Source organism: Pterocles gutturalis, unplaced genomic scaffold (assembly GCF_000699245.1).
Source record: "Pterocles gutturalis isolate BGI_N339 unplaced genomic scaffold, ASM69924v1 scaffold19376, whole genome shotgun sequence".
Classification (NCBI taxonomy): Eukaryota; Metazoa; Chordata; class Aves; order Pterocliformes; family Pteroclidae; genus Pterocles; species Pterocles gutturalis.
The window spans coordinates 1-13,473 of NW_010103647.1; the positions used below are offsets into that span (position 1 = coordinate 1).

Consider the following 13,473-nt stretch of genomic DNA (forward strand, 5'->3'; position numbering starts at 1 on the left):
GGACGGCTACCAGGGCACCGGCTTTTGGTGGCGTTAAATCCTCCGGTGAAGCAGGGGTGGGCTGGGGACGGTCCCCGGCGGTTCGTCAGCGCTTCGCCGCTGCGGGTCTGTCATCGGCTTAAGCTTTTTCCTGCCTGGTCGGACCCTGTGTGAGAGTTTCTCCAACCTGCTGCAGCTTGCGGCGGGAAATACCATGCCAACAGGGCCGTGGCAGAGCTGGCTCCACAGCGCATTGCTTGATGAGGATGCGGGCGTTAAAGGAAAAATAACTTTCACGCTATCAAAAAGGAAAAAATCTCAAACTGTTGATGTATTTGATGATATATTCCAAGAGGTATGCACAGAACGACTGTGTATTTTACTTTCCTCATAAGATACTCTCACAGAGATGCCTAGCAAATGGCTACTAAGTGGTAGCTAAGTAAATTTTCTTATCGTCGGTCCTTTTCTGGATTGTACGTGTTCTGGGTGTGGTTCTGGTCATCCAGTTCCGGTTTTGTGTAATGAAGTAACAATCGGCAAAAGTATCAACTGGTATGTAGCACTTCCTCAAGCTATACCAGGGAGCTGATGGGGAGGACACCACCGTTCCCATGCAGCTCTTAAAATGCCACCAATAACTCATTACTACAGGTCTCTTAAAAATTTTGAAACTTGAAGAGTACCAGGGGTGCTGGTTCTTAAAATATTCACAAAATATCCCAGATGTGCAGTTTTAAACTTCTTTAATTACATTAACACAACTGAATTAATTATGCCGACATAGGTGTTAGATGTTCAACTTTAACATTAATTTGGTGTAAGTACACGATAGCTTCTAGTATGAAATGATAGGCAGAGGTTAGTAAAGGCTGCTTGTGTGTGGCATAACTTCTGAGTTTGAGATTGATATCTGGCACCTGGGCGACAAACTCGATTTTTACTTGGTATTTTCTCATCAAGATCTGTGTTGGAACGCCCCCATCTTATGGTGTAATGTGTGTGGGTGTAGATAGTTCAGCTCAGGGGTTAGTAAAATATTGTTGTGCCTTATCAGATCTCTGACTCTTAAAATCCTTCAAGGACACTTAACAAAAATTTGACCTTTTCAGTTTGTGTGTCTTCTGTTGATTATGATGTATAATCACTGAAGATAACAGGCAGTTGTTCTCCAGCTCTCCTTCTGATGCAGGAATTGAAGGCTCTATTTTTCCTGCTTGCACCAATAAAGCTGAAAGACTTTTTGTTACTCTTCTTGTTGGAAAAAGAACTTATTTTTCTAAGCTTCTCATTGTTCTGGCACTGGTGTACTGCTGATGCCCTTCTGTACCAGTTTAAGACTAAAAGTAGTGTTCTTAAAAATCAAATCCGTTTAGGGCCCTAAGCGCAACTCCTATGTACAAGTTGTCACCCCTAAGCTTTCTTAAGTTAGATCATAGAATCATAGAATGGTTTGATTTGGAAGGGGCCTTAAAGGTCATAAAGTTCCAACCCCCCTGCCATGGGCAGGGACACCTTCCACTAGACCAGGTTGCTCAAAGTCTCATCCAGCCTGGCCTTGAACACCTCCAGGGATGGGGCATCCACAGCTTCTCTGGGTAACCTGTTCCAGTGTCTTGCCACCCTCACAGTAAAATATTTCTCCCTAATATCTAATCTAAATCTACCCTTTTTAAGCTTAAACCGATTATCCCTTGTCCTATTGCTACACTCCCTGATAAAGAGTGCTTCCCCATCCCTCCTGTAGGTCCCCTTTAAGTACTGGGATATCAATAGTTGAATTTTTAAATGTACCTTTAAAGACTATAAACCTTTCATTCCATCTATCAACTATTCTGAATATGTAAGTAAGTGATTTCTGAATATGGAAATAAGTGATTAGGGACAGAATTTCATTATTGAATCCAGTCCATGATTTATCTAACTTCCTCTATTTCAGAAAAAGATAATATGAAGTCCCAGAAGAACAGTGTGTACAGCCTGGCCTCCAGTTGTGGGGCTGCTCTGATCCCAGGAGTTTGAGATTATCAAAACTTGTTTCATAAAAACAGTTCTGTATTGAGAAGAGTATCCATAAATATAATTCATGCTAACAGGCTGCTGGCAGCACTACTATAGCTGCAGACATAAGACAGTGAGCTGATACAGTTTCTGAAAAATGTTTATTTTGAAATTCCTAATTTTTTTTAGTTGAATTAAATTTCACTTTGCTTTTTTTTGCTATAGGAAGAAACAGAAGCTAATGATTTCTTCTTTAGTTTATTTGGTATGCTTAGAATTATAGAAGAATTTATGTTGGAGTGAACTTCTGGAGGTCATCTAGTCCAGTGTCCTTCTCAAAGGAGGGCTAACCTAAATGTTAGTCAGGTTGCTTTTCTGGTTGAGTTCTGAAACAAGTTGAGATTCAACAATCTCTGTGGACAGCTACCCTGTCATTATGGTTTTTTCTGCATGGTTAATTGGAGTGTCACTTGTAGCAATTTGTGACTGTTGCCCCTTGCCTCATTTCTGTTAGTCTTGGGTTAATAATTCCTTGCTTCACTCTCTAGAAAGGAATGTATTTTTTTCAGTCCGTGTCAATACTTTCTTACTGACTTTCCAAGCATCACTGTATTCTAAAGGGACTTTGGGGAGCTATGAAGTTGTACAGCACATGCTATATTATGCAAGCTAGATCCTTGATTTAGTGTTGTCTGAATACTTCCAATTAAATACACAATAGTTAAAGATATCGTTTCCTCTTGTTTTACAGACACCCCTGGGATACAGTGATCAAAGCTGCTATGAGAAAGTACCCCAACCCAATGAATCCGTGTGTGGTAGGAGTAGATGTCCTCGACAGAAGCCTGGATAACCAGGGGAGGTTGCATAGTCACCGTCTTCTCAGCACAGAGTGGGGATTGCCAAGCATTGTAAAAGCGGTACACTTTTACAGTCTTCATGGTTTATTAAGGGTGTGGTGCATTTTTATGTCATCATCCGAGTTGGAGCTGAATTCCAAGTAAAAGCTTAATTTGTATGAAATATCATCCACGAATGTTACGTAAGCTGTAATTAGCATACTTTGTAGCAAGAATACGTTGTAGGCTTTAGTATACCTGTAGTGTCTGTATGTGTATACATGCATTCCAAACTGGTCTGTGTCGTGTTATGTGACTGATACAACCTACCAGGCTGTAGTCTTGCTACTGATCACAGTGTTCTGGTATCTGTTAATTACTTTTTATTTATTTGGGGTCACTAGGACATTTATGCATTTCAGTTTGGTTTTTTTTTTTTTTTATTTTAGTACTTAACTTATTTATTTATTTATTTCTTCACTTTCAGATTTTAGGAACAAGTAGAACTCTGACTTACATTGAGGAACATTCTGTGGTAGATCCGGTGGAAAAAAAGATGGAGCTTTGCTCAACTAATGTGAGTGGTAGCTTAAGAAGTTTCTGGTAATTAGTTCTGGAGATTAGATGTTTTTCTCTTAACATTTAGATTGGAAATGTGTTTGCGTCTTTCATCAGGAGGCAGCTTTCCACATCTTAGTTGGCTCTTTTTTTACCCTTCCTCCTTCTTCTTCCCACAAATAGGAAACTTTAAATACTTTGGGATCAAACATTTGTGATTCTGTTTTTAATGCAAGATTACTTCTCAGAATGGAAGTAAAGTAGTCTGACTTTTAGATTAATAACTTGTTCTACCTTACACTGCCATTACAACAAAAATTGTAATTTGAAATGCCTTTTTTCACAAAATGTAAATTAAGTATTACGCTATGTTTTTGTATCCTGGGAACTTGTAACTGTCAGGTTTAAAGTGGAGTTGTCTGTAGGAAAGCCTTGACTCTGTACAAGAGGCATTGTCTTTCCTGAGTATTAATTTTCTGTACACTGGAAGCAGTGTTATGGTGGTCTTGGTCTTGAAGAGCCTCTCTGAATTGCATGCTGTAAATCAGATAAGAGTCAGCATTCAGAGAAAATAAACACTTTGTACTGTGAATAGGAACTTTGATATAATTAGATCTAGGATAGGAGAAGGTGCATCACCCTTTATAGGTCTTTTTAGTAACTGTGTTCTGGATTTTGTATTCTGTGTACACTGCTTTGTCTCTGACATTAAATTGAGTGCTCTGCTACTGAGTAGTGTTGATAAGAGAAAACTGAAAGGTAGGAAGTGAGGATTTCACCTCTTTTTTTCTTTTAAGATTACTCTCACAAACTTGGTGTCTGTTGATGAGAGGCTGGTTTACAGACCTCATCCTGAAAACCCTGAAAAGTAAGTAAGGATATTTGTTTGCTCCTGTGTGTATAGGAGACATTATGTTAGTTCAATTCACTTCAGGTAGTAACTTTTGTTTATTCTCTTACAGAACTGTGCTAACTCAAGAAGCAATTATTACTGTTAAAGGCATTAGCTTGAGCAGTTATCTCGAAAGCTTAATGGCAAACACAATATCTTCTAATGCCAGAAAGGTACATCTTTATTCTGTTTTCTCCCTCTCTCCCCCAACTCCTGCCTTTCTTTTTGTTGAAATAGTAATTGTCAGTCATGTGTGCTGAATACTATATTTCATTTCTCTAAACTTTGTGCACAGAGTTTCAACTGATTTTTTTGTAGGACCTCATCAAATAGAATACAATTTCCCAAAGTATGAAAAAGTTTCACTATTAAATCTTTGTTTTTCAACTAGAATTGCATATCAGAAAGAACAGATTTCTATGTGTATGCTACAGTTACACATAGCATACTCATACTATTGGGTTCTGTTTGTTTTGGTTTTTTTCCAAAGCACCTTTTTAAACACTAACTTCCTATTTCCAGGAGTTAGTGCTAGTAGCAAATATAACTTCCTTTTCAGCCTTTATAGTTAAAGCATAATTTCTATGCTGCTTTGTCAGTTGTTTCAGTTCCTATCCATTATTGAGCTATCTCCTTGCTTTTGGCTGAAAGTAAGGTAGTGTAAGCAAAGGCATATTCTTTGAAGAGATGAAATTACATTGGCTTTTGTAGGTAACACTACACCAACTCCTCTGTCTCGTGCTTGCTTTTTCTACTTGGCTTGCAGCCATGGAGCTGTACTTCAGCACAGGCAGAGCTACGAGAGTGCTTGTTCTTGGGCACTTTGTCCTATCCTTCTTCAGGGAAAGTGAGAAGGAAATGGGGTTGCTAGAGAAGCATAGGCATCACTGCTTAGCAGCAGGATGAGTGCACCTGAAATTTGAGTTTGTGCTCTGCGTTGCTAGAGAGGTTCAGCACAGTGGGAATCTGGCCCAGGTAACTCCTGTTGTGCCAGAGAGCCTGTGCTTTGGCTAGCCCTTTGTCCTTGTAGAGACACTGCTTGACCAAGGCAGACTAAGCCAACTTGATAGGAGTTATTGACCAACTAGATCAGAGAGGAGAAAGCCTCCTTTTCCTCCCTTCTGTGTGATTCTCCAAAAAATTAGAGGAAAACAGCTTAAAATCTGGAGGTGGGGAAGGAGCAATGGGTAATTTCTAGACACGGAAGAGTAACTTTAACTACCGGAGTGCTCTCTGTGTTTGTTTGAAAGTCATAAATGGAATGTATTTCAGATAAATTACAATTCTATTCTGATTCAGTTTCTACTTACAAGTTTCTATGGGGCATGTATTCTTGAAAGAGAAGTCTAAACCCTGCTCACAATCAAACTTCAGGCTAACTTGGAGGTAGCAAAGCACTAACTAGTTGGAATGGCTAGATCAACTATGCGCACTTAAAAGCGCTGGCTGAATTCCTCTTGTGGCATCTGTCATATTTGCATGTCTCTGCTGAACTCAGAGAAAGAGAGTAAATATTTCTTGGGTACCTATTCAGGTGTTGCCTGTGTGAGAGCTCTGTTTCTTTTAAAGATTGTTCTTCGGTTCTGCCATTTTCAAAGAACAGACTGGCTCACAAGCTTCTTGCAAATCAAAAAGACCCTCTTGTCCTGTGTGTTTCACTGAAGAGTCTCTCTGGAGATTTTTGAACTTGTCAGGAATTTGTACTTGCTCTTACCAGCCCTTTCTTTGCTAGCCAGCTTACTCTGCTATTACTAGCTCTTCTCACATGCTATGCTGTGCCTCTGTGCTCTTAGCCACCCCTCTTAAACTTCATTAAAGTTGCAGAAAAATGTTTTGTTGTTCTGAAGAAATAAGAAGTAAGTCTTGAGATTTTGCTTTGATGTAGAGGTGGTAGATGACACATTATTATTTTTAATTATGATGGAAAAATCATTTGCCCTATGTTGTAAATCTTTTCTTTGTTACTCCAGGGGTGGGATGCTATTGAGTGGATAATTCAAAATTCTGAAAGCGCTCTAAGCTAGCAGTTCTCCACACCTGCAGTTTGTACTAACTAGTGGTAATGCCAGCATTCTTCTTCTTGGTACATTTGCTAGAAAGCATTTCAGCTTTTTAGCAAATATATGCATGGATTGTAGTCATGTGAATTTCATAAATTAACCTGCATGTCTGCTTTATACACGTTGCATACAGGAATGGCAAACGTTCATTACACTGCAGTTGTAGAGAGTGAGAGTAGGTCAGATCTAGAGTGGGTCAATTAGGCCACACTTATGCCACTGGACAACCAACTTGCTGCAGCTGTGTCTTGTGCCGCACATTATTGCTTATGGTTTGAAAGTGGAATGATGACTGCAGATAACTAGGCATGTGAATGAGTCCCTCTCCCAAGTGTTTGATCTGGTCCTGGTTTCTGTGATTTTAGTATGCAAAACCGGTAACTGAAGAATTTAATAAATTGGTTAATGACTGGAATTGGCATTATAAAAATGAAACAGAATTGTACTCTTAAGATATAAAATTGAGTTCTTGGAACAGATTGCCTGATGGGTAATCTCTTGCATAGTGAAACTGTATTTCTTATTTATTTATACGTGCTTATATCTTATGCCTAAGGAATATCGTTGCCCTTCTGTGAACTTCTGTGGAAATCTGTACAAAGCTTGAAGTTGTCAGAATGCCAGACTGTTTGTGTTTTTCGTTGTTCTTGTAGTTACATTCGTTTCAGTAGGGACTTGTCCCTTAAGTGATGTGACTATGAAAAAATCTGACTTCAAGGTTGAGAGAATTGAGTGTACTTGCCCCTGAGATACCTTTGTGCAGACTGGTTTCCTTCCACTAGTCAGTGTGGCCTGTCTCTGTCATTCCTGTATTGGCTTATGCTTCAGCTAAAAAGATGCCTTAAAAAAAAGAAAAAATCTGTTATGCTGCTTCTTCTCCTTAAGAATGCAGGGTTTTTTTACACTACTTACTTTGAGACCACTGTATGCCATGAGTGTTTGCTTTTACGTCTCATTCCTCTAAGCTTTTATGGCTGTTTTTGTGGAAAACATCAACTACAAAGGCTCAGCATCTATCAGTCACTTAAGCTCTACCAACAAATCTTCATATGCAGCGTTTGGTCTGCCAAATACATCATACTGCTAACATATGCAATTAAAGACTAATATAATATGCATGCTTGGTTATGAATGTGCTTGCTTAATGACTTACTACAGAATTTGTTTTATAGTATGAAACTTTATAGATCAATCCTCTGTCAGATTTTTTTTTTGGTAACTGGGTAGTTTTACAGTACTTGGATTCTTTGCATCTTGTTAAGATTTGTAATTTAATTTCCCATACAGAATATTCCTGAATTGTTCTTTGCCAATATCATGAGTTTATTCTTAGCTGCAAAATACAGCATATAGCATATGCAGGCCTAAGGAAATGTGCAGACCTATGTAGTCTCAAAAGCTGAAGGAAATGTCTTGGTGCTTCAGGTGAATGTCTTGGATTTTTTTATTTGTTTTATTTTATCAACAAATGACACTATGACCTGGTTGTTTCATAGTCGGGGCCTGTAAAGAATCTCAGGATTTTTCTGCTCAGCATTTTCTACATCAAAGGGGTTTGACTTTCTGACAAGCCTTCTTTGTGCAATTAGACAAATATAACATCTAAGCTGTTGCTGTCTTATTCAGTTCTCTGTGCCTGTGTCACCTAAGAGAGGACATTTCAACCTGACTTTTAAATATCCAAATGTGTGCTTACTGAAAGATGATTCCTTCTCTCTCCCCCCAGCTTTGTTCCTTACGGAGCACTTGGTTAATTCATGGCTAGTTACAACTTGTTGCTATGCGGGAGCCAACTCCTGTCTGGGTGCTTTTATCCGTGCTTTGCTGGTGTTCCCAGTCTTGCGCAGGATGTAGAGGCAGTGGCAGTTATCACCTGCTGAAGCATGGTCAATTTGGTGCTCAGATGGAAGGAACTCAGAAGTGAAATCATTCTTCTACAGACTTTTTTCAGCGACCCATACTTAAACGGGACAATTTAAATCATGTTTTCTTGATTATTGTTGGTATTTTTTTAAAGGCATATCTTGAACTAAGTGAACTTAAAGATAGTAGTTCTTGAGGTAATTCTGAATAGGGCTGAGTCTCCGTTTCTGAGCTCTTGCCAAGAGTTGAACACTTTTTTGTGATACGTGGATAATTTTTCTCAGGTTAAGGACTGCCTGCCAGTGTAGACATAGCAGTTAGTGTTTATTCCGTGGGTCCGTGTAATATGAAGAACCTGAAGAGAAACAGAATTAGTGTTTATTCTGTGAGTCCATGTAATATGAAGAACCTGAAGAGAAACAGAGTCAGCCCTTCACTGAACTTAGTGAGGGTCGTGGGATAAATATGCTCCTATTCATAGTAAAACTTTATTTCTTTTAATAGGTTACCCTTTGCAGCCTGGAACTGTACTTTTAATACTATTCCAGAGTAATGTTTCTAGCCTCCAAAAAAATTCTTCAAGACTGTGTGTGGGTTTTGGTTTTGACTTTTTTTTAGGTTTTCAAACCTAAAACCTGTGCAGGTTCTTGTTTGTGCTTAGTGGTTTATAAAGGACAACAGTAGGTTCTGGGCACTTTAAGAGTTTTTTGTTCACTTTATCACCTATAATGCATGCTACAAAAATAGTACATCAGAGTTCAGAACAACTCTCTGTGTGTGTGCAGGGCTGCTCGCCCACTGCCCCCCCCAATCTCTGCAGAGGGCTTGAACACTGACACTGGCTCTTACAAAGACTTTGGACTTTGTGGACTCAGACTCTTTGTCTCCAGAACTCCTGTAGACTTGGCCAGAGTTGTGTAGCTCCCAGTTACTACTTTCCACTGTTTGTACTTAGTCTTAGCGGGGTTATAGAGGTAAATGTCTCTTGGCTCCTCTTTAAGGGAAAAAAGGCCAGGTGTTTTCCTGGTCCGATCCCATCTGCTTGTTTTCGCAAAAGCTGTCATTCTGAGATTGTGGAGCTCTAAAATCTTGCACTTTTTTTTAGTTAAAGTGCTTCTCTTTCTTTTCTTGGCTTCATTGTGTGGCTGGCTGTGTGCTTATCTTGTGGTTAGTGGTGTACAGCTGCTACAGGGTCTTCTTAAGGTAAAAGGCTTTTGACACCCTTATTTTGCTGGATTCCCCAACTCTTACTAAAGCACTGGCTGTCAGTGCCTGGCTTTGAGGCACTGCCATTCTGAGAACTGAACAAAGACCGTAACTTGATATAAAATGTGCGACTGTAGTTTCTCAGTTAGTCTGTTTTATATGCTGAAAAGTTGCTGCGCATGAATATAGATTTCAGTGCGAGTCCATCTCTGAACTCTTGCTAGATATCAAAGCAATTAGTTGCTACTTCAGAGAGCTCTTGGAAGCCTATATATCTTTGTCCTGGGTCTTCTCAAAAACTGTCCATATAACTTGGTTAATGAATCTGAGAACAGTATCTAGAGTTTGCCATAAATTTGCTGATATTCTGGGGGTGGTGGGAGCAGCAGACAGTAAAAACAGCAATATTCTTATATAAGGGAATTTAACTGCTGAATTAGGCTTTTTGCCTAGGTGGTTACTGGGAGCTCACACCGATATTGCGTTTACTTCTTGTATATGGGCTAAGCAAATGCCTTAGCACTGAAGTTTCCATAAGAAGATCCTAAGAAATTATCAATATAATCTGATATCAAACTATGCAGGGCATGAAATTAATTTTAAAACAAGTCTCGTGTCTGACAGAGGAGAAACTATAGAAACAAGAGCAGTGGTGATGTATCTGTTCCGATCCTAAATTCCAGTATTTTCCTGGCAGGGTCGCGATGCCCTGGAGTGGGTGATCAGCAAACTAAATGCAGAATTGGAGGAGCTGAAGTCAACGCGCGAGGGCATGAAACCATCCATGGCAGCAGCATCAACAGAAGAATAAAACCAAAAATACCAAGTAACTGACAGAAAAGTTTTATTCTACAGATTGCTTTGTAGATCTCCTTTCCAAGGCTGATCTGCAGAGGTTTTATATATTTATAAGAATATTGGATCAATGGAAAAGTAACCTCATCTGTCGTCTCCACAGCAGCTCCTGTTGCCTACTGAAGATTAGATTGATTGTTCAATTTATTTTGAACACTGGAAGCAAAAATATTTAGCACATTTAAAACTGCCTAAATGTGCCTTTTATAACAAAGATAGAGGGTATGTTATATTGACACCATTTTCATTTTTTAAACTTGAAAAGAGTGCGTGTGTTGTGCTTTCCATGTGAACATTTGTTCTGTGAAGGGCTGATAGGTACTAGAGTGCTGAATTTTGTCTGTTTTGTAATCTGATAGTGTCATAGGACCATTTAAAGGGAACTACATGAGTCAGAACATGATACTGTAGAATTAGGTATCTATCTAGAGGATGATCTCAAAAAGCTAAAACTTGTGCGGTACTAACTTTTCCTATGTTGTTTATATGTGCTGCCGGAACATGACACACAGATACCTTACCTCTTAGATATTTGTATCCAAACAAAGATAAAGTTTCTATTGATGTTAATAGCCTAAAACAGTATTTTTGCTGGGAGAAGGTTATAATTTATTTTCATATTTATTAACTTGCCCTAGTTCTTCCCCTCCCTATGAGGAGAGGAGTAGTAATTCCTGGAAGGTGCTGGAAAATACTTCTCTTTTTATCTCCAAGAAGGCTACTTGCAGGCTACTTGAATGAAGAGACTGGGCTGTTCCACTGGTCCTTGCTCTTCACATCATGTCTTAAATGAGGGAGAGACTGGTGCAATAACCGAAGAGTTGAAATGAGAAATAAGCAGGAAATTTGAAATCCAAATGTTGAGGTTTCATGAACATGTACTTTTCATGCCCTGAATTGAGAACACAAGAGTACAAGAGAAACAAATGGACTCTCCTTTTTGAATGCTTTCTACTAACGACTACCAGTGTAACTGAATTTTTTCAGCATTTTTCTACATTGGTACAAAATGTTTTTAGGATAACTTCAAATGCTTCTCATTATCTGCAAAAACACTCTGGTAACTGCAGAAGTTGCTTCTTATAAAATGTGCATAAATATGTATTTGTAACAATCCTAGCCTTGTCTGATGTTCACAAAATTTTCATTTTTGGTCCAGGTGTAGTATACATTTCTTAGACAGCCCTCTGTTAGGGCATTTTAGTTTTTTCTTTTTTGCACACACAAAGTGAAATAAATGTTGCAAGGATATTTACTCATTCAAGTGGCAAGCATGTGTTTAAGAAGCTGTTAAAGAGCATGAGTAACTTCTAAAAAACTAGAGGAGTAAAATGTTGGTCACTGTTTTGATCTGGTAATTTAAAGTGTCTGTAGCTTAAGGGAAATTTAAGCATTCGTATTCTGGTTAGTTTGAAAGTGAACGTTAATTTAGGTGTCTCACTAAATTACATGGTCCTAATGAATAAACCTAATTGAAAAATATATACATGTTAGTCAAAAGCAGTAGCTTTTAAAAAAAAAAAAAAAGTTAGTCAAAAGAGTAGCTAATATTTACATTGCTCTTTTTATATGGACCTAAAGCCTTTCTTATTTTGGAACAGAAACGTAGAGTTTAAAGGCTGATAGCAGCTTCTTTCCAGAGGATAGGCTGGATAGCTTTGGCGCAGGTCAGTTGTGCTGCTCAGAGGAGTGACGCCTCTTCCTGGATAAAGAATGCAGAAGATACTCTAGCTCCTGGAGGTGTTCTGCTAGGAAGGGCAGCGCAGCTATGGCAGAGCTCTGCAAATGAAAGGAAAAGATGAGTGTGTGCACATGTGGAAACCTGTACTATTCCGTTCCATGCATTTCCATACACGCCTACTGTCAAGGCAGGGGGTAGAAAAGTCTTTGGAGAGGTTCACTTATTGCTTCGGTTTGGAAGAAGAATTGTCTAAAGCTGCTTTTGTCAGATTTGAAATTGCTTAGTGTTGTCTTAAAGCTGACTGGCACTAGCTGGTGTCCTGGAAATGTCACCACAGGCTCCTGTGCTCTGTCTAGGGCCAAACTCCTCTGCCACACCTTAGGGTCAGTACCAGTTATGCATGAGTTCTCTGGATTACTTTCTTTGCACTTTGTTTCCTTCTTCCGGAAACAAACACTTACCTGCTTGTGTTGCAGCATCTGTTTCTGTTTCATTCCTCACTGCTTTTGGGCTGCTTCCTCTCCACGTTTCATGCTCCTTGGGCACTATATGGCTAGGTGTTTGGTTTTCCAATCTGTCTGCTGCTCCACTTGCTGTGGATCAGCACCTTGCTTGCTTGTGCTCAGTCCTCTTCTGCTTTTCTCTAGGCTAAATGTGAGCGGGGAAGCTTTGTGTAGGAAAAACATATTTCTTCTAGAGTCCAGTTCCATCACCCAGCTGCCCCTCTCTGCTGCTGGACAGTGCTGCTGCTTCTCACCTTGTCTTTGAGGTAGGTGACACTCCTGCACCTGTGGGCATATCCGTCTTCCTGTGGTTGCTCACTTTGCCAGCGTGTACAAAGGACCTTGCAGGCAGTGGTCACACTGGGACCAGGTAGGCTCCAGTGTCAGCAGATGAAGTGATTCTTAGTTTCCCAAAGTTTTCCTGGACACTCTTCTGCTTTCTGCCCATCTAGTTTACATATGGGGCCCCCACGCTGCTTCTTCCTTGACTATGTGTCTCTTCTCAGTGGGATCTGGTGGGATCTGTAGCTGTGTGTTCAGCCCTGCTGTGCATAACACCGTTTTTGAAGCACTCCATTTCCCACCTGGCTCTGTCACTGTTCTAGTCGGAGCTGACCTTTGGCACAAAAAAATCCTTACCTTTGGAATTGCTTGCCTTGGTCCTTCGCTAGGAAGATTCCTCCATCTTTTCTTTATTTACTGGAAATGGCTAAAATATCTTTCTGAAGTATGTTTGATGTCATGTGCATTGCCTGAGGTGTCTGTCAAGGACATAAAGCCCCATATGAAGGAAGGTGCTAGGCTGCTTGTGGGAGTGGGGTGGGGGATGTAGCTTTTTGGATTGGTGAAGAAACAGCCAGGTACATAGGAGGGAAAAATTATAAAGCAGAAATGGCATAAAGCCAACACTCATTAACTTGGAAGGATCTTGAATAGCTGGGGACCAAGCAGGAGAAACCTCAGCACTTGTAACCATGCTGATTAATGGGTAGCAAGTGCCATTGTGAATAATTCTGCATTTTGGGAGTTGAAAACA

The 13,473-nt window shown here is 39.7% G+C and overlaps 1 protein-coding gene across 1 annotated transcript; it reads left to right on the forward strand.

The window, feature by feature from the left end:
• Positions 1 to 2,731: 2,731 nt before the first annotated feature.
• Positions 2,732 to 10,209, forward strand: LOC104457760 (protein slowmo homolog 1-like; the record flags this gene model as incomplete). Its single annotated transcript, XM_010086795.1, has 5 exons — positions 2,732 to 2,900; positions 3,307 to 3,396; positions 4,175 to 4,245; positions 4,340 to 4,442; positions 10,096 to 10,209. Coding segments are annotated over 5 exons (547 nt in total), but the record flags the coding sequence as incomplete, so codon positions are not given.
• Positions 10,210 to 13,473: the final 3,264 nt, after the last annotated feature.